Source organism: Hyla sarda, chromosome 1 (genome assembly GCF_029499605.1).
Source record: "Hyla sarda isolate aHylSar1 chromosome 1, aHylSar1.hap1, whole genome shotgun sequence".
NCBI lineage: Eukaryota > Metazoa > Chordata > Amphibia > Anura > Hylidae > Hyla > Hyla sarda.
Window position 1 is genome coordinate 83,727,789 of NC_079189.1, and position 25,705 is coordinate 83,753,493.

At 43.6% G+C, this 25,705-nt stretch overlaps 1 protein-coding gene across 1 annotated transcript in view; it reads left to right on the forward strand.

Moving 5' to 3' along the window:
- Nucleotides 1–25,195, forward strand: part of KLB (klotho beta) — a 30,156-nt gene extending 4,961 nt beyond the window's left edge. The window contains exons 2-5 of the mRNA XM_056556901.1: nt 16,947–17,457; nt 18,480–18,748; nt 19,496–20,639; nt 24,090–25,195. Coding sequence (XP_056412876.1) covers nt 16,947–17,457; nt 18,480–18,748; nt 19,496–20,639; nt 24,090–24,496 — 2,331 coding nt within the window. The 3' untranslated portion in view covers nt 24,497–25,195. The remainder of the gene's footprint in view (nt 1–16,946; nt 17,458–18,479; nt 18,749–19,495; nt 20,640–24,089) is intronic.
- The last annotated feature ends 510 nt before the right edge of the window (nt 25,196–25,705 follow it).

Sequence of the window (25,705 nt, forward strand, 5' to 3'; positions counted from 1 at the left end):
AGCAAAATCCATGCGTGGCAATGCAGGATGACTATGGGAAAAATCATTCTTTGACCATTCGCACATAAGCGTATTACAGGTGCATTTTTGTGAGTTTCATGACTGGAACTGACAGCATCATAGATCCCAAAGATGTTATCAATCCAGTTCATGAAACCCATGGGCGAGGCAAAATGGTGATGCAAAAATGTACCAGTAATATGTAAAATTGGCTTTTATGTGGAACAAATATTTTACTACCAGTATAACTAGGGGGAGTTTGGCTGGGCATGTTCCCTAAATGTGGAATACCAATAAACCTTTTAGTGTGGAATTAAGATATAGGGCAAGGATGGCAGAATGAATCTTTGCTTCAGGTGAAGGAAACCTTGTGTATGCCCAATCCTAATGAGGGTTCAATTAAATAAAAAAAAGTTAAAGGTATATAGATCTGAATATAAATGTAAAAATAGTGTAAAAAGTGAACCTTAAATACTGCTTGAATATACAATAGAAGAGAGACAAATCCTTGGCACTGCTGTAGTCTCTAAGATGGTGTCCCACTGTTTTAGCGTGTGGTCGTATGTACTACTGATGTGTAGTGTCCTGCATATTGGTGGTGCTCACGTGTACAAGTAGGGTAATCAGTTCCAAGTGCAAGATTAGAAGAACGAAGCACTCACCCAGGATTATGCAGTTAAAACGTCTTTTCTTTATTCAAGCGTACATCAGGTATCGCAGCAATACGGGAGAGCGGACAGGTGCTGTGGCGTGGGGGGTAGGGCAACGGACCGTATTCGCGCAAAAGTGTGCTTCCTCAGGCCCCTGAGGGTCAAGCGTACATCAGGTACCGGAGCGATACGGGAGAGCGGACAGGTGCTGTGGCGTGGGGGCTAGGGCAACGGACCGCATTCATGCAAAAGTGCGCTTCCTCAGGCCCCCCACCAGAGCGATACGGGAGAGCGGACAGGTGCTGTGGTGTGGGGGGTAGGGCAACGGACCGTATTCGGGCAAAAATGCGCTTCCTCAGGCCCCTGAGGGTCAAGCGTACATCAGGTACCGGAGCGATACGGGAGAGCGGACAGGTGCTGTGGCGTGGGGGCTAGGGCAACGGACCGTATTCACGCAAAAGTGCGCTTCCTCAGGCCCCCACCGGAGCGATACGGGAGAGCGGACAGGTGCTGTGGCGTGGGGGGTAGGGCGACGGACCGTATTCGCGCAAAAGTGCGTTTCCTCAGGCCCCTGAGGGGCCTGAGGAAGCGCACTTTTGCGCGAATACGGTCCGTTGCCCTACCCCCCACGCCACAGCACCTGTCCGCTCTCCCTTATCGCTCCGCTACCTGATGTACGCTTGAATAAAGAAAAGACGTTTTAACGGCATAATCCTGGGTGAGTGCTCCGTTCTTCTAATCTTGCACTTGGAATCAAATACTGCTTGTGTGTGGTACATATTGCAGCTATCTGGAAGTGTCCTTGATGCCACTTAGCACCACACAAACCCATGGCAAACCCAATTAAAAACCACAACCACACTGGAATTGTTCGGCTTGTGATGAATGACCACATTTAACTATAGATCAATCACATGGGAAATATGGAATGCTTTATTCTGGCCACCATTCTTCTTGTAGCCATTGAGGACAATATGGAGTGGCTGCCACAGGATCATCCATCTCTGACAAGTACATTTGCAGACAGATCACAAAAGCTGTGCTGGTGGGTAAACTGCTTCGAGGGGGTCTGTGTGATTCTACCTTAACCCCCAGCACATGAACAGCTTGGGCTCGGTACTCATGTCCATTATTCAGAATATATGTTGCAAAACTTCTGCATATGCAAAGTCCATTTTGCAGCAAGAAATAATAAAAGTCAAACTACACTTAGACAGTGGATTAAACTTTTTTATTAGGGAAATACAGCATTAACTATTTTGGTCAATGGAGAGAGTATCTCCTGATGGGAGTAATTCAAGCAGTAACATATACTGTATTATTACTATATGATACATCTATCAGCCATAACAATAAAACCATGACGGGTAAAGTGAATAGCGTTACAAAGGCGGTTAAAGAGGTTGAAAATTATATTTTTTTAAATCAAGTTAAACAGATTTGTAAATTACTTCTATTTAACATTTTTAATCCTTCCAGTACTTATGAGCTGCTGTATACTACAGAGGAAGTTCTTTTCTTTTTAAAGTTCTTTCCTGTCTGACCACAGTGCTCTCTGCTGACACCTCTGTTCGTTTCAGGAATTGTCCAGAGCGGGTGAGGTTTGCTATAGGGATTTGCTCCTGCTCTGGACAGTTCCTGACATGGACAGAGGTGTCAGCAGAGAGCACTGTGGTCAGACAGAAAAAGAAATTAAAAAAGAAAAGATATCCCAATATACTTGTATTAGCTCCTACATTCTAATGCAAAAAAAATAAAAAATCTACTCTGCAAAGCTTGAATGGGACCTAATATTCCTTTGTGATATATGTGTTGTCATCTCTGCTTAGACTATACAATTAATTATTACCCTTTGTAATTCCCTGTGGCTGTTTGTATCCTTGACTTTTGGATCTTGTGTGTATGTGTGCTTTTACTTCTAATACTCATTTTATGTTTACTTTGTTAGGGCCAGTGCTGACCAGTCTCAGCTAATACTGGTCATATAATGCCTAGGTTCTCATTGTGACAGAGACGTAGCGTGGGGGGTGCACGGGGGGCTGGCCGCACCGGGCGCAACATCTGGGGGGGGGGGCGCGCTCTCTGGGGTAGGAATACTTCTTTTTATGTGCCCGGGCCGGCTCCCGTGTGTGGCTGCAGGCGGGGGCCGACCAGAGCATATAAAAACTAATACTGTATACTAAAAACCAGGGGGCCTCCAGCTGTTGTGAAACTACAACTCCCAGCATGCCCGGACCGGCAAAGGCTGTCCGGGCATGCTGGGAGTTGTAGTTTCACAACAGCTGGAGGCCCCCTGGTTTTTAGTATACAGTATTAGTTTTTATATGCTCTGGTCAGCCCCCGCCTGCAGCCACACACGGGAGCCGGCCCGGGCACATAAAAAGAAGTATTCCTATCCCGGGCATCCCTGTGTCCCGAAAAATCTTTTCGGGACATAAGGATGTCCGCCGGTCACTCACCATTCCCAGGCCAGCGCTCGTCCTCCTTCGGTCCTTCGCTTCTCCGCCTCTATGGTTGTACACACGGAGTGTCACTGACGTCCCGTGCATACAACCATAGAGACGCAGGAGGACCGCAGGATCATCGCAGGAGGACGCGCGCTGGCCGGGGCCTGGTAAGTGACCGGCGGCGCATCATCTTCTTCAGTGTCCCGGTCACCGCTCCCCCGATCCCGGCACCTACTGCTATGGTCCATAGGTACAGGATTGAGGAAGTTGGCTCCATCTAGTCCAGTCTTGGATCATCTCCAGGGTAGGGTTCCATTTTGATGTTTAGTTTTTGTTCTTGATATTTTTTGTCGTTTACGATGGTTGTGAGACGACATATAATAGCGCGGCCCATGCTAGATTACTACATTTGTAGATTTGTATTCATAGACCTGCTGAAAATGTGGAGAATGTGTAATGCATGTTCGCACTCAATAAAGTGTTTGAAAAAAAACTTGTATTTAGATGCATTTTACTTTAATTATATCAGTATTTTCATAACAAACAATACATGTGCTTAGGGGGTAAGGGTTTCTTTAACTAATCTAGTGGAAGAGACTCGAGTGCTAAAATCCACGGGTTAGGGGGCGCAAATTACTTGCCTTGCCCCGGGTGCTGACAACCCACGCTACGCCACTGCTTTCTGATACCATTAACTTATTTCTTTAAAGCCAGTGGTCTCAAATTGTGGCCCTCCAGATGTTGTAAAACTCCAACTTCCAGCATGCCCGGACGACAGAGTTGAAGTTTTGCAACATCTGGAGGGCCACAGTTGGAGACCACTGTTCTAAGCAGTATGTGATGACTATCCACCTTTGACTCTCTATTGTGCCTCTGCTGGGAGTTGCAGTTTCACAACCATAACCTTGGCTATTTTGCAGGTTTTGATATGTTCCAAGACTTCTTGCATTTTTTGCAATGAGATTTTTAAAGCAGAAGACACTGAACATATATTAGATCAAAGCCCTCTCTGCTGTGCCCCGTGTATAGTTTTTGTACAGTATTCACTGTAGAGATGGCAAGCAGACTCCACCATTCCAAGTTACGTCTTATCTATGAACCTTGAGTGCACACCTGTTGTGGAAGCAACATTCTCACTAATGTAAGCTGTGCTCACTCTGGTGGAAAACTATTTTTTTCATATCAACGAACACCAGGGGCGTACCTAGAGCATTTGGCACCCGGGGCAGACCCTTTGTTTGGCACCCCCCCACCCGCACCCCCCCCCCTTAATTACACCCCCCTTTATTTACCCCCTCCCAGGAGTGGACTGACAACACTCAGGGCCCACAGACCAAAAAAAAGCAAGGGCCCCTGCTAGGCCCTGCAGCTCGTCAATCTTCTGCCATGCCCCTATTCCACCTAAATCCCACACACAATAAACTAAAATTTTATATATATATAAGAAACACTTTAACATAGGTATATTTCCATGACCAATAATACTGGTATACAAGGAGTAAATATATACCACCACACAATAACTGGATAATACCGCCATACTGTACTGAATAAAACCACTATACATAGACCAGTATACTATAAAGGATCTGTATAAGTGATTATATACAGGACCATACGGTGGTAGATATCAGCTGTGCACAGGATCTGTATACCATATAAGTGATTGCAGTTACATTTTGGGACTCACAATTACGTCTTTTCTGATCAGCGGCGTCCTCTTTCCTTTTCTTCTCCGTCTGGATAAGACCGCCATGTTGATCTCTTAACATCTGCAGGAAAAACATGTCAGACTGCATTTTTCCAGTGCCTTGCCCTCCTCTGCACAATCTTTCCATCTATAGGCCCACAAACTGTAATAATGCCCTCCTTGGTGTCCTGCACAGTAAACGGGCAGGTAGGTAGGTAGCCAGGTAAATAGGTAACTAGGTAAGTAGATCAGGAAGCCAGATATGTAGGTAGGTGACAAGTTAGGTAGGTAGGGGGCTAGCTAGGTAGTTAGGAAGCCACGTATGAAGGCCAGGTATGTACATAGTTAGGTAGCTGGGCATGTAGGTAAGTAGTTAGGCATCCAGGTATAAAGTTAGGTAGTCCCCCTTCCCTGTAGGTATAGGCAGCAGATTTAAACCCCCTTCCCAATAGGTATAGGAACAGAGTTAACCCCCCTTTCTCCTTAGGTATAGGCAGCAGAGTCCCCCCCCCCCCTTTCCCCGTAGGTATAGGCAGAGTTAAAAAAAAAAACTCCCCCTGTTTCCCATAGGTATAGGCAGAGTTAAACCCCTTTTTTCCCATAGGTATATTCAGACCCCCCCCCCCCTCTTCCCAATTGGTATAGGCAGAGTTACCCCCCTCTTCCCCATTGGTATGGGAAGTTACCCCCCCCCCCCCTTTCCTCCCCTTTCCCCATAGGTATAGGCAGAGTTACCTTCCCCCCCCTCTTTCCCATAGGTATAAGCAGGTACACCCCCCCCTCTTTCCCATAGGTATATGCAGTTACACCCCCCTCTTTCCCATAGGTATATGCAGTTACACCCCCCCCCTCATTCCCATAGGTATATGCAGTTACATCCCCCCTCTTTCCCATAGGTATATGCAGTTGCATTCCCCCCTTTCCCATAGGTATATGCAGTTACACCCCCCCCCCCCTTTCCCATAGGCATATGCAGTTACACCCACCCTTTCCCATAGGTATAGGCAGTTAAACCCCCCCCCCCTTTCCCATAGGTATATGCAGTTACACCCCCCCCCTTTCCATAGGTATATGCAGTTACACCCCCCCTTTCTCATAGGTATATGCAGTTACACCCCCCCTCTTTCCCATAGGTATATGCAGTTGCACCCCCTCTTTCCCATAGGTATATGCAGTTACACCCCCCCCCCACACTTTCCCATAGGTATATGCAGATACAACCCCCCCTTTCCCATAGGTATATGCTGTTACATCCCCCCTCTCCCATAGGTATATGCAGTTACACCTCCCTCTTTCCCATATGTATATGCAGCTACACCCCCCTCTCCTATAGGTATATGTAGAGTAACCCCCCCCCCCTCCCCTTCCCCATTGGTATATGTAGAGTAACCCCCCCCCCCCTCCCTTTCCCCATAGGTATATGTAGAGTAACCCCCCCCCCTCCCCTTCCCCATAGGTATATGTAGAGTAACCCCCCCCCCTTCCCTTCCCCATACGTATATGTAGAGTAACCCCCCCTCCCCCCCCTCCCATTCCCCATAGGTATATGTAGAGTAACCCCAGGGCTCAAGTCCTGCAGGAACTCATGGGAACGGAGTTCCTGCACTTTTTTCACAGCAGGAACGTAGTTCCCATTAGCAGGAGTCCTGCAGGACCAGCCCTTAAATGGTTACCCCGCCCCTAGTCATGTTATCCCCTATCCAAAGGATAAGGGATAAGATGTCTGATCACAGGGGTCCTGCTGCTGGGGACCCCGCGATTTCGGCTGCAGCACCCCAGACATCCGGTGCACGGAGCGAACTTCGTGATGCAAGTGATGCAGGGCAGAGGCTTGTGACGTCACAGTAATGCCCCCTCAATGCAAGTCTATGGGAGGGAGCGTGACAGCCATCACGCCCCCTCCCATAGACTTGCATTGAGGGGCCGTGACCATGATCATGAGCCTCTGGCGCTTCACCCAATGCTCAAAACAAACGCCGGGAGCAGCAGGGAGAACATGGTGGTTCCCATTGGCGGGACCCCCGGGATCAGACATCTTATCCCCTATCCTTTGGATAGGGTATAAGATGTCTAGTACCCCTTTAAGTGGAAATCTAGGGTGAGTACCCACACTTTTTTTCCCAGGACTTGACCCCTGAGTAACCCCCCCCCCCTCCCCTATAGGTATATGTAGAGTAACCCCCCCCTCCCCTTCCTCATTGGTATATGTAGAGTAACCCCCCTCCCCTTCCCCATAGGTATATGTAGAGTAACTCCCCTCCCCTTCCCCATAGGTATATGTAGAGTAACCCCCCTCCCCTTCCCCATAGGTATATGTAGAGTAACCCTCCTCCCCTTCCCCATAGGTATATGTAGAGTAACCCCCTCCCCTTCCCCATAGGTATATGTAGAGTAACCCCCCTTCCCCTTCCCCATAGGTATATGTAGAGAGTAACCCCCCCTCCCCTATAGGTATATGTAGAGTAACCCCCCCTCCCCATAAGTATATGTAGAGTAACCCCCCCTCCCCTTAGGTATATGTAGAGTAACCCCCCCCCATCCCCTTCCCCATAGGTATATGTAGAGTAACCCCCCACTATAGGTATATATGTAGAGTAACCCCCCCCCCTCCTCCCCCATAGGTATATGTAGAGTAAACCCCCCCTTCCTCCCCTATTGGTATATATGTAGAGTAACCCCCCCCCCTCCCCCATAGGTATATGTAGAGTAACCCCCCCTCCTCCCCTATAGGTATATATGTAGAGTACCCCCCCTCCCCCATAGGTATATGTAGAGTAACACCCCCTCCCCCATAGGTATACGTAGAGTAACCCTCCCCCCCTCCCCTTCCCCATAGGTATATGTAGAGTAACCCCCCCTCCTCCTCCCCTATAGACATATGTAGAGTAACACCCCCCTCCCCATAGGTATATGTAGAGTAACCCCCCCCCCTCCCCTTCCCCATAGGTGTATGCAGTGTATTTTGAGAAAAATAAATAAAAAAAGGATGCTCACCTGATATCCCACGCAGCGATCTCCTCAGCTGCAGGGCCCGCGTCTTCTCCCCTCCACAGTACAGGCGCTGATGAGTGACGTCACCGGTGCCTGTACTGTGTGCTGCGTGGGGGCGGAAGTCACATCTCCTCTGTGTAGCTGCAGATGCGGCTCACACAGAGGGGACGCCTTCTCCTGTATGTGCGTGTATCGCGCATACAGGAGAAGGCACCGCTGTCTGCTGGGGATCTGGGACGAGTGTCCCAGATCCTCAGTAGTGATGGCGGCGGCTGCGGCGGGTCAGTCCGCCCCTGGCACCCCCCTTGTGAGCGGCACCCCTTAGTACGCCACTGACTAACACCACAAAGTTATACATATATGTAAATTACTTCTATTAAAAAAACTTAAATTAATCTTGAGTTGTTCTTTTCTGTCTGACCACAGTGCTCTCTGCCGACACCTCTGTCCGTGCCAGGAACTGTCCAGAGTAGGAGCAAATCCCCATAGCAAACCTCTCCTGCTCTGGACAGTTCCTAAGCAGTAGACAACTTCCACAGAGCGATGGGTAGATAACGGCGCTGACCAGGAGAGAACACGTCCGGTGGATAAAAAGGATTTCTTCAAATGCAATGCATTTCACCGCGATTGCGTGGCTTCATCAGGCATCTGTTGCCTGATGAAGCCGTGCAAGCGCGGTGAAACGCGTTGCATTTGAATAAATCCTTTTTATCCACCGGACGTGTTCTCTCCTGGTCAGCGCCGTTATCCACCCACTGCTCTTTGGAAGTCGTCTCCTGCTTTGTTTAGTAAGGTCGGGGAGGCTGCAGACCAGGCTTGTTCACTCACCCACGCTGACCATTGTTGTGTGTAAGTTCACACAACTGCTTCTGGTAAGAGTTCTTTATTGCATTAAACTGAACCTTAAAGTGGCCATTTTACACTATGGAGTGCTCTTCCATTTCGTTTTAGTCTGGACAGTTCCTGACACGGACAGAGGTGTCAGCAGAGAGCACTGTGGTCAGACAGTAAATAACATCTCAACTTCCTTTGAAGCATACAGCAGCTGATAAGTCCTGGAAAAATTTAGATTTTTTAATAGAAGTAATTTACAAATTTGTTTAACTTTCTGCCACCACCGGAGTAGCCCTTTAAGGCATCATTGAGTAGCTCACCAAGTGCCTTTGACTCTGTATTATGGAACCATCTGAACCTTGCATGCTGGTGTTCAGATTCTGTGTACATGACTTTGATGTGCTCATGGGGTTTGAAGGGCAGACAAAACAATGGGCCAACCTTTACCACATTTTCCACACATTTTTGTTTTGCTCATCCGGACAGCAGGTTTTGACAACTATGGGGCCTGTCATACAGGCCCCTGGAAGAAGGATGAGAAAGGTTAGATGTCTATCTGACTTCTCAGAACGTGGGTGATAGCTGTTGGGCAAATGGCTTTTCAGCCACCAGCTCTCTGATGAATATGGCCATCTTAAGGTGATACATGTATGATCACTGGAGGGCCCATCACTGGGACCCCCACCAATTACTAGAATAGGAATAGCAAGTCCCCTTAACCTCTTCAACTGCATTACCATGGTGTGGAGGTATTTTATTGGAACATGTTTCGATCAAACAAGAGTAGCCATCCCATAAACATACATATATCACTTATACTGTAAATAGGTAATAAATATATTTGATAAGACCCTTTCAAGAACAATTTTCGCTGTGCTGATTATTATACAAGGTAGGCCATTTATATGGATACACCTTAATAAAATGGGAATGGTTGGTGATATTAACTTCCTGTTTGTGGCACATTAGTATATGTGACGGGAGAAACTTTTTAAGATGGGTGGTGACCATGGCGGACATTTTGAAGTCGGACATTTTGAATCCAACTTTAGTTTTTTCAATAGGAAGAGGGTCATGTGACACATCAAACTTATTGGGAATTTCACAAGAAAAACAATGATGTGCTTGGTTTTAACGTAACTTTATTCTTTCATGAGTTATTTACAAGTTTCTGACCACTTATAAAATGTGTTCAATGTGCTGCCCATTGTGTTGGATTGTCAATGCAACCCTCTTCTCCCACTCTTCACACACTGATAGCAACACCGCAGGAGAAATGTTAGCACAGGCTTCCAGTATCCGTAGTTTCAGGTGCTGCAGAATGGGCAATATTCTCAGTTTCTCAGTTTCTGCAGAATATTTTGTTCAGTGATGAGGCAAACTTTTATGTGAATGGTGAAGTTAACAAACAAAACCACCGCTATTGGTCTGACACTAACCCACATTGGATAGATCCCTCCAAGACTGTTGGAACACATACATTGATGGTATGGTGTGGTATATGGGGTACAAAGATAGTGGGGCCATTCTTCATCAATGGAAACCTCAAGGCCACTGGATATGCGGAATTGCTACATGATGATGTGTTTCCATCTTTATGCACTGAAGCCGGCACGTTCCCTGAGTTTTTCCAGCAAGATGGTACACCAACACATTATGGGTGTCAGGTCCGAGCATTCCTAAATGAACAGTTTCCTGGAAAGTGGATTGGTCGTCGTGGGCCAGTTGAATGGCCCCAAGGTCTCCCGATCTGACCCCCTTAGACTTTTATCTTTGGGGTCATCTGAAGGCAATTGTCTATGCTGTGAAGATACGAGATGTGCAGCACCTGAAACTACGGATACTGGAAGCCTGTGCTAGCATTTCTCCTGCAGTGTTGCTATCAGTGTGTGAAGAGTGGGAGAAGAGGGTTGCATTGACAATCCAACACAATGGGCAGCACATTGAACACATTTTATAAGTGGTCAGAAACTTGTAAATAACTCATGAAAGAATAAAGTTATGTTAAAACCAAGCACATCATTGTTTTTCTTGTGAAATTCTCAATAAGTTTGATATGTTACATGGCCCTCTTCCTATTGAAAAAAAAAAAGTTGGATTCAAAATGTCCGACTTCAAAATGGCCACCATGGTCACCACCCATCTTGAAAAGTTTCCCCCCTCACATATACTAATGTGCCACAAACAGGAAGTTAATATCACCAACCATTCCCATTTTATTAAGGTGTATCCATATAAATGGCCCACCACTGTATATTATGGTTAGTGCAGTATCCTTTATATTTTAAACCTGTACACAGGTAGTGGGAAAAGCATAAAAAGGGGATACAGCTTTCCAGAACTAAAATCCAAAATGTATTAAGAACATCGTAAATAACACTAGGTGTGATAAATAATGTAAAACCGGAAATGAAACGCCAACTAAATTCAGTCAACAATATTTAATAGTCATGGCACAGGTAGTACCAGGCTTTATGTATGCAGTGTCATATAAACATAGATAAATAATATGATTGATTTCTAATTATTATTGTTTATCATTGTTAATATGTCACTATGGGTCGCCTGGATTCACACAGTGTAAAATGTAAACAGAAAAATGTATTTTAAAGGAGTACTGCAGCGCAGGAAAGGATAAGGAATAAGTGTCCGATCGTGGGGGTCCAACCGCTGGGAGACACTGCAATCTCCTGCACGGCACCCCGGCTCTCCCTAGGAAATGAGCATGTCGACGTCTGCACAAAGCGGCAGCCAACACGCCACCTCCAAGTATCTCCATGGGAGAGATGGAGATAAAGCATTCGGGTATCCCCGGCTCTCCCATAGAGATATATGGTGGTGGCATGTTGGTCGCCTCTTCATGCGGGGGTCGACGTGCTCCTTTCCTGGAAAGAGCCAGGGTGCAGCGCAAAGTCCCAGCAGTCGGAACCTCCACGATCAGGTGATTTACACCCCTTTGGCTAGGGGATAAGTGTTCCTGCACTGCAGTACTCCTTTAATATACTATATGTATTTCCATGCAGAACATTGGAATTCCGCAAGGAGATTCCGCAGCAGCGAAGTCCCATTGATTTCAATGGGATTCTTCTGCACTGTGCACATAGCAGAATTTCCATGCTGGAAACATCTGGCGCAGAAATTTTAATTCCGCTGTCCGCAGAAAGAATGAACATGTCTATTCTTTCTGCAGGCCCCACATGGAATGCATTGCCATCTATGAGATGGTGCTTTCCTGAGATAATGTCCACACGGAAATCTTCCATGTGAACATTCTTACATGAGAACATAGCCTTGGGCTATGTTCACCCTGGGGAATGTCCACATGGAGGATCTCAGTGCAGACATTCCCCTGACAGTGGAACATGCTGGCGCTAGGACCGCTCGGGAATGTGCTTTATTATCTTTCCTATATAAATGTGATACATTTTGTAGCTGTTGTTTCTTAATGTTTTCTCTAAAGATAGAGTTCCTGATTGAAATCAGTAGCAGGTACAAAATGCAGATAAAGAACATCGAGCATCTGGTGCAAGAGTTTACAACTTCTGTCCCATTGAAGTTTACTATGCCAGAGTAGACCGTAGAGATAAGATACCAGATTTTCTTTGCTATCTGCTTTTCTCCTGACCAGCATACCTTCCACCAGCTTGTCAGTGAGAAATGGACTGCACCGCCTGGCCCTTCCCTCACAGCTATGTATGACTGCAGTATGGCTTTGAGGCAAAGAGAAGGTTCAGGAGATTCCCAGATTCTCCAAATTCCATCGACAGTCTGAAGATGTGGTGAGGAATCTTCATCAGGGCCGAGACCTTGTTCTACCCTGATGGTTTATGTAAGTTACCACTGTGGAATTGTCAAACATAACCCTTACATTTTCCACTTTGATGATGGGAAGGGACTGGACAGGGCCAAAAACATCCATCTTAATTCCCTCACATTTTAGGAGTCTTTTACCTCCTCCTTCCTCCCAGAACCCTAAAGGAGTATGGAGTACCAGTGTTCCCCTCCAACCTGTTCTACTGTCCCACAGGGCTAGGGTCATCTCCTGATGTGATAGTCGATCCATTGCACTGCTGGGATGCATGATGTTATACAGGGCTCAAGTCCTGCAGAAACATGTGGGAACTGAGTTCCCTCACTTGACTCCTGATGTTATAAGACCTAGAACTGAAATACCTTTAATGATATTGAACCTACCTCCATCGGATGACCCTACTGACTTTCTGGAGGAGAACGTCTTCCGATTTCTCTACTACTAGGTGTATTCTAAATAAGATATTATCATCACATCCCTTCCCTTTCCATATGTAAGCAATGACTTCTGCAGAGATCTATGTGAATGCTCCAGGAACTGGGGAAAGCACAAAGGAAAGAGCCAGAAGCTGTGGATATAAAAGGGAATCTCCTACATACACTACCACCCTGAGAAAATGATGCTTTGTCTTAGAGGATACATCCCTCCTTAAAGGAGATCTGTGGTGTATAACACTTACCCCCTATACGCAGGGGTGTGTCCGAACACAGGTGGTGTCCAAACGATGGGAACCCCCCCGTGATCTCCTGTATGGGTCCAGGCATTGCCTCCCCTCCCCCCCCCCCAATACAGCTCTATGGGAGAGGCGGGGATGCGCGAATGCTGCACCTCCACCTTTCCCATAGAGTTACATGGAGGGGGCGTGCTGGCCGCAGCACCATGGCAGAGCCGGGGGCCCATACAGGAGATTGCGGGGGGTCCCAGTGTTCGCCCCCCCCCCCCCCCCCCTCGATCAGACACTTATTCCTTATCCTGCGGATCCTAGGGGATAAGTGTTGTACACCGCAGATCTGGGGTTATCTGGGATTTAATTTTTTTTTTTAACAAGCTGCCCAGAATGCTGGAGTTTAAAAAGGGTCTTTCTTAAAGTTCCTGCATCTTCATAAGGTAAGGGAGTCCTCCTTGAAATTTCGGCCATGGGCAGATCAATTTTAGAAGGCCTGTCCCAGCAAGCAGTCTCTTCCTCCTGTCTGGTTTACTTCTTTCTCTATCAGTTAATTCCTTTATCAATCAATTCTTGTGAATAGATTTTTCTTCTCCTGGGTGTTAGTCGTTCCAAAAAATTCTGTCTTACACAGTCTAAGTTTCCCTACAGTTCTCTATATTCATCGTAGCTCTGACCACCTTAACCAAAACATTCCCATCTGAAGAAAGAAGTTTTCTGAAACGCTCCTTAGAAGAATAAACATCATCCTTCTTCAGTACTCCCTGTTCCCCTACAGATGAAGGTGCTCCTCCTTCATCAGAAGAAGATATGGCCCTAGAGGGGCATGGCCTGACCTCAAAAGGGACTGTAATAGCTGTCTGTTCTTTATTCATTGAAGACATGGAGGACTTAATCTAATTTCTAATCAAATCTTGGATATTTCTCATAAATGAAGGAGATTATTTTTCCGGGATTCAGTCATGAATTTCAATGTACTTAAGGACAAGAACCATTTAAAGGGGTTATTCAGGAATAGAAAAACAGAGCTACTTTCTTACAAAAACCGCTTCCCGTCTGTCTCCAGGTTGGGTGTGGTTCTGCAGCTCAGTTCCATTGAAATTAATGGAGCTAAGTTGTAATACCACACACAACCTTGAGACAGATGGGGAGCTGTGTTTGAAAGAAATCAGCTTTGTTTATCTATTCCTTTAACTTCTTCCTACACATGCTACCTCCCTTGCTCTTATATTTAGCCTTCTTAAAGTATCTTTCATCTATGAAAATGAATGCATAATCAGAAAACCTGATATGAAAAAACAGATTGGATGCTTAACCCCACTAAAAACTACCGTACCAGCATCAAACGCAGAGCTAAGCACTAAAGAACTGGCTGGGTGTCTCTCGTGTATATCCACCTTTTTTTTTTTTTGTCCCAGGTCATGGGACCTATACTCTCAACCATACTACTGGTTTGCTCATTGACACGGCCCATGGACAAACCCCAAGTTCTACAGGCCAATCCCACCCCCTTACCCCCTTCCCTCTGAGCAGGTGACTGCTTCATGCATGAACATCTCCACATAGGAGACGCCACTCGAAGTGCACCAACGCTCTCCAGCCTTAGCTAGAACACCATCACTTCTGACTGAAAAATTTGGTGAAGCGTCACAACAACACCCAAGAGAAAATAATAGTGGAGCCACCTATCAGGGAACCAGCTGCAATATTAACAACAGGTGAGGAGAGGGGTACCCAGACATTCGCAGTGGCTCCCTGAGGAGACTTTACGTTAGCTGGGGGCTTGTAAGTCCCTCAGAATCAGATCAGGCACCCACGGTTTCTGACCTATAATGAATCTTTGGAGGTGTAGACAATTCCTGTACCTCCTCCAGGACATGAAACCGAACTGAGGATTATTGTTGGATGAAAGTCAGGTTTGGTAGTGTGGTCTTTCATCCCCTTCTTGGGCCACTCCTGTTTTTCAGACTAGCCCAGATGAGCAAAAGTACTGAAGACAGCTCATCACTGGGCTTTAAAACTAGAGGAGGGTCAGTCTGCAAGTGAGGCTCTGAGGAACCTGCATCCCGTTAGTATCTAAAAAAAGAGACCTTTTTGACCAGTGTGAGTAATACATGTGTCATTTACATTGTTGGGATGCCGGTAGTAAGCCACCTGTATAGAAAGGGAAGAGATCTGTATAGTTGTCGCTAGTCAAGCAGGATAAATTTTTTGTGTTTATAAGTGTAAATGCTGTATTTGTTTTGTTACTGAAAAATAAAGACAGAAAACCCTGTAAAAACATTACTTCCGCGTCCATGTCTCTGATTTTTTGCAGCTTTTTGACTGGTTCTACAGAGCTAATCTCTCACTACATATATATATATATATATGTATATAGAAGTGGACAAAATTGTTGGTACCCATTTGTTAAAGGGGTACTCCAGTGTAGTACTTGTTTTTTATAAACATCACCCCTAGGCTTCTGACAATATAAAACAAAAACTTGAACTTACTTGCCACCACTCCCTAGGTGCCCCGCTGTCCTCTTCCTGGTTGCCGGTGGTCAACACTTCACACTGCTGATCAGCTAATTGCTGACCGCAATGATGTCCCGCCTAGGCCAGCAATAGGCTGAGCAACAGTATGACCTATTGAGCCCCGGCACTGGACTTCCTCCTGATGCCAGGGCTCAATACCCCACACTGCAGCTCAGCCAGCAAGACATTGCTGCGGCCACGGATTAGCTGAGATGATGTGATGACAACCGGCAACCAGGAAGAAGACCCCACCAGAGGATGGGAGATGTGATATCGAGGCACTAAGGGAGCAGCTGAAATGCGAACCCTGTGGAGGTGGAGCATATGATATAAATTGCACTTTCTGTACTGTTAGTAGTGCTTCTCCTCTTAGAGAGGCCACTACCCTAATGTGCTCCACTCTGTACTTTGCATATGTAAAGAAAGTTCATACATCTATAGAATGATACATTGCTGATAGGAGAGATATATAGGAATAGAGTGTGGTGTTAAATAGGAAAGGATAACGGTACGAACAGGACAGAAATGACAAGGGAGGGAAAATGTCACGCTTCATTATCTGCATTCTTATACAATTAGTGCCGTAAAAATGAAATTGCGTTAATAACATATTAATTTTGACATATTAATATATACTAAAGAACGACTTCAGTCCACATAAAGTTTATACTGTCCCATACATTACAATACTGTAGACAGAAGTCCAATTGTACATGGCATTATTTTTTTTGTAGAAATCATACGGACAAACAACTCTGTATAAAATAGAAAGCATATGGAGGTACACTAAAAGGTCTTACAAGAATACTTTCTTCTCTAGTATTTTACAGTATTAACTCATTTGCATTTTAATCTCACAAGCTTTATAAAATAAGCAATGTCACAATGAAGTCATCTTTATTTCCATTCGGTAAGGCAGCACAGTGGTTTGCTAATAAGCTGGTTTTAATGACCATACAGAAGGTAATCTGTTCATTAATTAAGCCATGGAATTGCGTTTTTCCTGGATGTCAAATTTGATTATTTCTATATTACAATAAACATCAGGAACTTTTGCTTAGATAGACGTACATTGTATAATTATTATCTGTGGCAATATAATCCTATACATTTCCTTGGACACCTGTATTAGCTACGTCTGAGTGCTGTCCTATACCTTCTGACTTCATTAATATGGATGTTTGTTTTATAGATTTGTAATAAAGCACCCATAGAAATCTATCGTTTATCTCCTTCTGCCTTCAACTTTACCTAAGTTTAGATCAGTTATAGCATAAGCATGTCTTTAGACTGTAATGGGGCTATTGAGTTTCACTAACAAAGCTGTATTGTACTTTTAGGCCCACGCTATGGTCTGGCATACCTACAACACTCATTTCCGCCCATCTCAAAAGGGATACATATCTGTGACATTGGGCTCCCACTGGATAGAACCAGAGAAAAGACATATTGACTCATCAACTATTAACATGTGTCAAGAATCCATGGATACTGTACTGGGACGCTTTGCAAAACCTATTCATATCGATGGAGACTACCCAGAAAGCCTAAAGAGAAAATATGGCTCTAACCTTCCCACATTTTCCGATTATGAAAAAGCTCATATTAAAGGGACAGCAGACTTTTTTGCATTCTCCTTTGGACCCAATAACTTTAAGCGGTCAAATGATCCCAACAAGTTGGTTCGCATCTTAATTCACTTAAGAGGGGTGTTAAACTGGATAAAGATAGAATATAACAATCCTAAAATCCTGATAATGGAGAATGGGTGGTTTTCAAACAGCAACATCCAAACTGAAGACACCACAACAGTCTACATCATGAAGAAGTTTATCAATGATATCCTGCAAGGTATGTAGATATTCACTATACGAACAGGCTTAATACCATTCATTGTATGAAATTGTATCTTCTAGTTGTATTTTCTAGTTATTACTTTGGAGGTTATTAGTACTCTTAGCAAATCTTAGCTCCCTGAAAGGTTCTCAAAATCAACTCCTTAAAGGGGAAATCCACCCCTAGACATCTTATCCCCTATCCAAAGGATAGGGGATAAGATGTCAGATCGCGGGGGTCCCGTTGCTGGGGACCCCCGGGATCTACCATGCAGCACCCACCTTTAGCGGCTTCCGGAACCACTGGAGGTCCTCAGGCTGAGTCCATCTCGACCACGAGGACAGAACATAGTGACGTCACGGCTCCGCCCCCTGTGTGGCATCACGCTCCGCCCCCTCAATGCAAGTCTATTGGAGAGGCGTGACAGCTGTCACGCCCCCTCCCATAGGCTTGCATTGGAGGGCGGAGCGTGATATCACACGGGGCGGAGCCATGACATCACTATGCTCCGTCCCCGTGATCGCCAGTAATCAGATCCGGAGCGAACACGCTCTGGGGACTGATTCTAACGGGGTGCGGCGTGGAAGATCACAGGGGTCCCCAGCGGCGGGACCCCCGCGATCAGGCATCCTTATCCCCTATCCTTTGGATAGGGGATAAGATGTCTTAGCGTCGGAGTACCCCTTTAAAATGGTTGTCCAGAAGTTAAATAAAGGCTCTGCTTAGTTTCATGAAACATTTCCACTCTTGTTTGTGAGCTGTGTCTGGTATTGCACTTCATATCCATTCATTTGAATAAGGGTGCAATATCCCATGGACAAGAGTGACTATGCTTCTGAAAAAAAACTACTTTTGGACAACTTTTTTTTAAACTATTGTAAGTTCAATATGATGCAATAAAGAATATATAGTCATTTAGGGTTTCGCTGTTGTTTCCAAAATGTTGATATTTGTTTTTCTCATTGAAAACTTTCCCATGGCTTTGCCAATGTAAACACAATATAAATTATCTAAATGTTATTGTTCTTTATCTGCAGCAATTAAATATGATGAGGTAAAGGTGTTCGGCTACACAGCCTGGTCTTTGATGGACAGCTTTGAATGGCAAGAAGGCTACAAAATAAGACGAGGGTTGTTCTATGTAGATTTCACCAACAAGAACAAAGGAATTACCCCAAAATCTTCTGCATTATATTTTAAACAAATCATACAACAGAACGGTTTTCTAGAAGAAGCTCCAGAACCAGCAATTCATGGACAGTTCCCCTGTGACTTCTCCTGGGGGATAACAGATTCGGTATTAAAGGTAAATATGGCCAGCAATGATACCATTGCAGCTTATAGTGGCTTTATAGAGTTAGTAAACGTGTAGTCATAATGGATTAAGTAACATACTAAAGTCTACAATTTATTGGTCTTTCCATTATCACTTGGTCTTCAACAGCTGGAAAACTTTTACAGTTTGAGGAAGATGCAAACAACTTTGGGAGAGATTTATCAAAACCCGTCCAGAGGAAAAGTTGCCCAGTTGACCATAGCAACCAATCAGATCGCTTCTTTCATTTTTGAAAAGGCCTCTGAAGAATGAAAGAAGCGATCTGATTGGTTGCTATGGGCAACTCAGCAATTTTTCCACTGGCCATGTTTTGATAAATCTCCCCCACAGTTTGTGTTAGTTTTGTAAGTTTTGCTGGGAAGTAGATGTGCAGCCATGTCTATTTCTAAATTTAAGTTACATTCTTAGAACTAGACCGTGAATAAGAGCTAATATCTTCAACAGAATTATAATGTCTTATCTATTTAATTTTTGAGTCATGCCCTTTTTATCACAAAGGAACACCCACTTTCCGAGAAGCCGTATTTCTTTGTCAAGTGAGGTGCAAAAGCACTTAAAAAAAAAAGTCTAAATCACATTGGAAATGTCGTGCAAGTTATGTAAGCCAACTTTTTGGGCACAATTTGCACCAGATTTGTAGTGCAGATAGTTTTTCTTATCTACTCACATGTCTTTTTCTGATGTTGAATAACCCTTTAAATTGTGCTTTCTTTACAGGCAGAGCTGGTTCCATCATCTCCTCAGTTTGTGGATCGTAAATTGTACGCGTGGAACATTACAGGTGATGGCAATCTGCATGCAATAAAAGGAGTGGAGCTAAAGACTCGGCCGGCCCAATGTGCTGATTTCATCACCATCAAAAAACAACTAGCCCTACTGAAAAATATGAAAGTCACTTATTATAGATTTGCTCTTAACTGGTCTTTGATAATGCCAAAAGGTGACTTATCCTCAGTTAACAAAGAAGTTCTGAGATATTATCGTTGCATGATAACTGAGGCCTCCAAACATGGAATAAAGACCATGCTAACGCTTTATTACCCGACACATGGATCCCAAAGTCTTCCTGGACCATTGTTAGGAAATGGAGGCTGGTTAAACAGAACCATTACTCAGGCTTTCAGAGACTATGCTAAGCTGTGCTTTGATCAATTTGGTCATCTGGTAAAACAGTGGATCACTATTAATGAGCCAAACCGCTTAAGCCAATATTACCATAACAGCAGTAACAACACCTACCAAGCAGTGCACAATGCAATCATAGCCCATTCCATGGCATGGCATTTGTATGACAAGATCTATAGACCACATCAACAAGGTCAGATATCCTTGTCTTTACATACAGACTGGGCTGAGCCTGCAAATCCCTTCCTAGATTCCCACGCTGAAGCTGCAGAGAGATTCCTGCAGTTTGACATTGCTTGGATTGCTGAGCCAGTCTTTGGGTCAGGAGACTATCCCACACTCATGAGACAATACATCATCACCAAAAATCAAAAGGGAATGACAAAGTCTTTCTTACCCTATTTCACAGAGGAGGAGAAGAAAAGTGTGAAAGGTACAGCAGACTTTTTTGCCATGAACCATTTCACCACTAGACTGGTGATTCACGAGACAAAGAACGATAGCAGATTTGAATCGGATCGAGACATTCACTTTCTGTCAGATGCAACACGTCTAACATCATTCAATGGGCTAGCAGTCGTACCGCATGGTATTAGACGACTCCTGAACTGGATAAGGAAGAACTATGGAAACATTGCTATTTATATAACAGCAAATGGAGTAGATGACAAGGCATTAGAAAAGGATGAACTTAGGATATATTACCTACAGAAATACAGCCAGCAGTTGTTACAAGGTAGGTGGTCATGTCAACATGTTTAGTTATATCTTCAACTACTATGTCACAAATGCCAGATGTGATCTGTGTTATACCTGAAATTCACATTCTGATACACCTAAGGACAGGGCTAAATATACAGCTGTCACAGCCCTTAATATGAGTTCCGGTATTACTCATGTTTCTTCATTATGATAAACCTGTTTTGTAAAGAAGAAGCCTGCCTGAAAAGTGGCACCCAGGGGTCTGTAGAATTACATATTGCCACTTAAATATGTTCTTTTTAAATTTATTTTATACAAGGACAGGACATGTCCACTATAACAGGAGCCATTGATACTTAGGGGCTCTTTGCTCTGAGTCATTGAAAGGTTTCAAAGAGGGACCTTCCCACCCACCCTAAATTAATTTAATAAAGACCAGGCAGTGGGGCCCCCAAACCATGACAGATGTAGGACATTTACATGTATTATTCTCCAATGGTTAACTTGCAGTACAGTACTGGAAAAAGAAAATATCCAAGTATAAAAAATACAGCATTTAGTCCTCTTTAAATGCACTATATAGCCAATTGCAGAGGAAGTGGTCCTAAGCCAATTGAATTAATTCCACCTTCTTGTATATCCTTCTAAAGATATTTAACCCAGTCTGTATCCAGACAAAAAAGGAGACCATAGTGTGAACCAGTAGATACTATCAAAAAAGGCAAGCAATTTATTCAATATACTCACAAACCAGTTGAAAGCTCTTTTTAACCTGGGTTTTGCCTACATCAGCTTCTTCTGAGGATGCTATTGTGAGGCTTCGTGGTCAGTATTAAAGTGTACCTGTCATTTGAAAAAACTTTTCACATGTCACAGAGAGATGTCAAGTTTTTGATCAGTCGAGGTCTTAGTGCTGAGATCCCCACTGATCACGAATTGCTTAACTTCACTGTGATCTCTGTCCAGTTGCACTAGATGGGCTCCATAGACTTAGAAGCTACATGCTTCTTACAGCGTGTTCTAGTGATCAGTGGAGGTCTCAAAACTTTTGACATGTGACATGTTAATAGTTTTTTTAAATGAGAGGGACACTTTAATACTGCAAGATATCAGAACCTTTGATTTTAAATAATAGTTATATGGAAAAGTAAAACTTTTTAAAACAATATGCTTAAAGGGGTACTCCGCTGCTAGACATCTTATCCCCTATCCAAAAGATATTGGATAAGATCTCCTGCAGCATTTAGCGTTCTAAACAAATGCTAGGTCCTGGCAGCAGTGGTCGTGATGTCATGGCTATGCCCTTGTGATGTAATGCCACACCCCTCCATTCAGGTTGCCTGCCACGCCCCCTCCTATAGGCATGAATTGAGGGGGGGTGGCATGACATCACAAGGGGCATGGCCGTGACATCGGGACAAAATTACGACCGCCCGCTCCAAACATCCTGAATAAAATATTCAGAGCGTTGGGGAACAGCAGTACCTGTTTAAAATGTTAAATAAAACAATAGAACTTTGATGACCCATTCCTTTAAAGTGCATCCATATACAGCAGTTACCCAATAGTAAATGGGTTTTCAGCTAAGTTCATTTTTTAACAAAGTATCTTATTAATGAGACTTATTTTGAATATAATACAAAGTTTCTTACATTTTCTCACCCCTCTCCAGCTGAGATGTTGACTTAAAGGCTCTTTTGTTGATATTGATCAGTTGCACTGCCATAAAAATGTCAGTGCAACTGATGTCCTATCCTGCTCTGTAAATATAAATGCAGATTGTAGATACATTAACATTTTGTTACCAGGCAAACAATGATATAATATGTCCATGTAAATGGCTGTAGTTGTTAGAACACCTATGCCTAGCAACCAGTCTGTCTAAAATGATTCTGCTGTGCGTGTTGACACTGTGATGAAGGGAAAAGACATTTTGGCCCAACCAAGTGATTCCTAATGTCATTGTACTTTATTAATCAGAGTGTTAGAAGTTGAAAAAAAAAAGGTAAGGGCAAATGAAAATCTATATTTGGGAAGAGAAGTCCGAGTGTTACAATCAAGTACAACAGTTCTCAGTATATATTAGTGGCCATAGCTGTAGTATGGTTCACTACTGACGAAGTGCCAAGCTGGTAAGATATAGAATGCGGCAATCCAATAGTGTAGGTAGAAATAGTAGCTTGCACTCACCGTCTTCGTAGCTTGTCATGACATGAGCATTCTGTGTGGCTCAGAGGCTAACAGCCGTTTCCGCACACAGCCGTGTGCTTCTTCCGGCCGGAGGCCTGAAGAAGCACACGGCTGTGTGCGAAAACGGCTGTTAGCCTCTGAGCGCCATATCAGAACATCTCCCTGCCGCACAGAATGCTCGTGTCGTGACAAGCTACGAGGACGGTGAGTGCAAGCTACTATTTCTATCTACACTATCAAATGAAAATCTATGTTTGCTTTTAAAGAAGCATTTTAAGATTTGTATTTCTCTTTTTGCTTATATAGTGCAGCATAGGCTCTTATTAGAAAAGAATATATATGTTTTTGTGAATGCCTTTTGCTTACCTGTTTAAGCTAATGAGGCATGCATAACATAGGCTTCATTTTGGTTTCTGGATTCTGTAATGCAGCCTACATTTCCCATGAATTCTCCAAGCTAAGGATCAGGTGTTTGATCATGCCAGCTGGTCATCTAATAAGGTTGCTGGAGAGTCATAAATTGGTTGGGGTCAATTCTCATTACATGCATAGTGATATCATGACCCAGTTACCGCAATGAAACACATAGATGCAGATGTGCTGGAATAAAATAAATCTAAGAAGAAAATGAAAAGCGATCCATAGCATAACACCGCTAGTATTAGTAAACGCTTAAAGGGGTACTCCCGTGGAAAACTTTTTTTTTTATAAATCAACTGGTGCCAGAAAGTTAAACAGATTTTGAAATCACTTCTATTAAAGAATCTTAATCCTTCCAGTACTTTTTAGGGGCTGTATATTAAAGAGAAATTAAAAAAAGAAATGCATTTCCTCTGATGTCCTGACCACAGTGCTCTCTGCTGACCTCTGCTGTCCATTTTAGGAACTGTCGTGAACAGGAGAAAATCCCCATAGCAAATATATGCTGCTCTGGACAGTTCCTAAAATGGACAGCAGAGGTCAGCAGAGAGCACTGTGGTCATGACATCAGAGAGAATGCATTTCTTTTTTGAATTTCTCTTTAGTATACAGCCACTAAAAAGTACTGGAAGGATTAAGATTTTTTAATTGAAGTGATTTACAAATCTGTTTAACTTTCTGGCACCAGTTGATTAAAAAAAAAAAAAAACGTTTTCCACGAGAGTACCCCTTTAATGTGATTTGGCGCTTACCAAGGATGGTTGTGCGAATGTTCATGACAGGGCAAATCATAATAACCCAGAGTGCTTCTTTAAGTGGAAGTATCTACAAGGGGTGGCACTAATCCCAATCTCTCTTGTGTTTTGTCTTCTAGCCTACCTACATGACAACATCAACTTAAAGGGATACTATGCTTTCAAATTGACTGATAAAACAAAGCCTCAATATGGATTCTACAGCTCCGTTATTTTCGACATGAAAGCCAAGATGTCAGTGACCACGTACAGTGCAATAATCGCTGCCAATGGCTTTCCACTGGACCAAGTTGGAAATGACTGCAAAATGACGGACAAAGACAACTCCTGCTCATTCTGCACATTTCTACATGAGAAGAAACCACTCATCTTCTTCAGCTTCTGTCTGTTTTCCACGGCCACCCTTCTATTAACTGTTACAATAATCCGAAAGTACAAACGCAAGAGGAGAAAACTACACTCTGTGAAACGCCAGCATAATGCTTGCTTCCTTATCAAAAAGAAAGAGGGATTCAGCCACTGCTGATCCACATTGCACCTAAAACTGACTGTTTTACTATAAATCCACTCCATTTGTTCAAGTCAAAGATGTATAGACTTTTATTGTCACTTCGTCATATTTATATCTCTTTACTTGCTTTGCCGGAGCAGAAAACTGATGTTCCCATGAGTGGAACCTATATAGAAATTAATTTATAAACTGATATTCTACTGTACATTTTTCATTATTTAAAAAAGAAAAAAATACCTTTCCAAAATATTGGTTAAGTTTGAATTGTCTTCTAGCAGATTGGTGGCACTTTTTTGTGAAAATACTGTCATGTATTTAATTAAAATGCTGCTGGTCTCACCGTCTGAGATGAGGGGTGATGCTTTTTCACACTCCACCTCAATTATAGGGTTGATGACAAGGTGGTCAGTGACATATACAGTGGTCCCTCCAGTTACAATATAAATCAGTTTATAGACTGAAGCCATTGTATCTTGAGACCATAATTCTATGGAAAACTAGTCATTTGTTCTAAAGCCTCAAAATGTCCTCCCGAAATTAGAAAAAAATTTAAAGGTTAAAGAAAAATAACAAAGTTACAAATACAGATATAGCAATTCCTTACATATTAAAGTCACAAATAGCTGCAAGCTATAAATCATTTTTTGCAGGTGCTTCTTCAGGGTCCTGTACACATCGGAGATACAAAATGGAACCATCCTCTCCTGGTGTCCAAAGGAACAGCTAGTCCTGGTTCAGGTAAAGATCGGTACAGTACCACACAATACTGTAGGGAGTCACTACTAGACAGCACATGCTCTTTAATAATTCAGGGGTTTACCATTGAAATGCCCACTGTGATCGGATCTTCCAGCCAGTCACATGAGCCATGGATCCGGACTGTTTCTGGCATTGTATGTTGAGCATGGTTTCTTGGTATAATGCTGCAGGAAAGACCATTGTATGCTGAAAATATTGTAACCTAAGGCCATTGTATCTTGAAGGGTCACAAGACAGTCCACAAGAGCTGGTGTGAAGGCCAAGGTTGTGTACTCATCTAGTTTTATTTTTATGTTTTTTGTTAACAGGTAAAAAAATTTTAACCTCACTGTTTAGGTTATGATTCTCATCCAGCATCTTGCCCCAAACCACAGTGAGCACAGAAATAGGAAACTTTTCTACCTTAAAATACATGTCATCTACCAAACAACTTTCTTTAAGACAGAGGAGCACAGACGCTTGGCA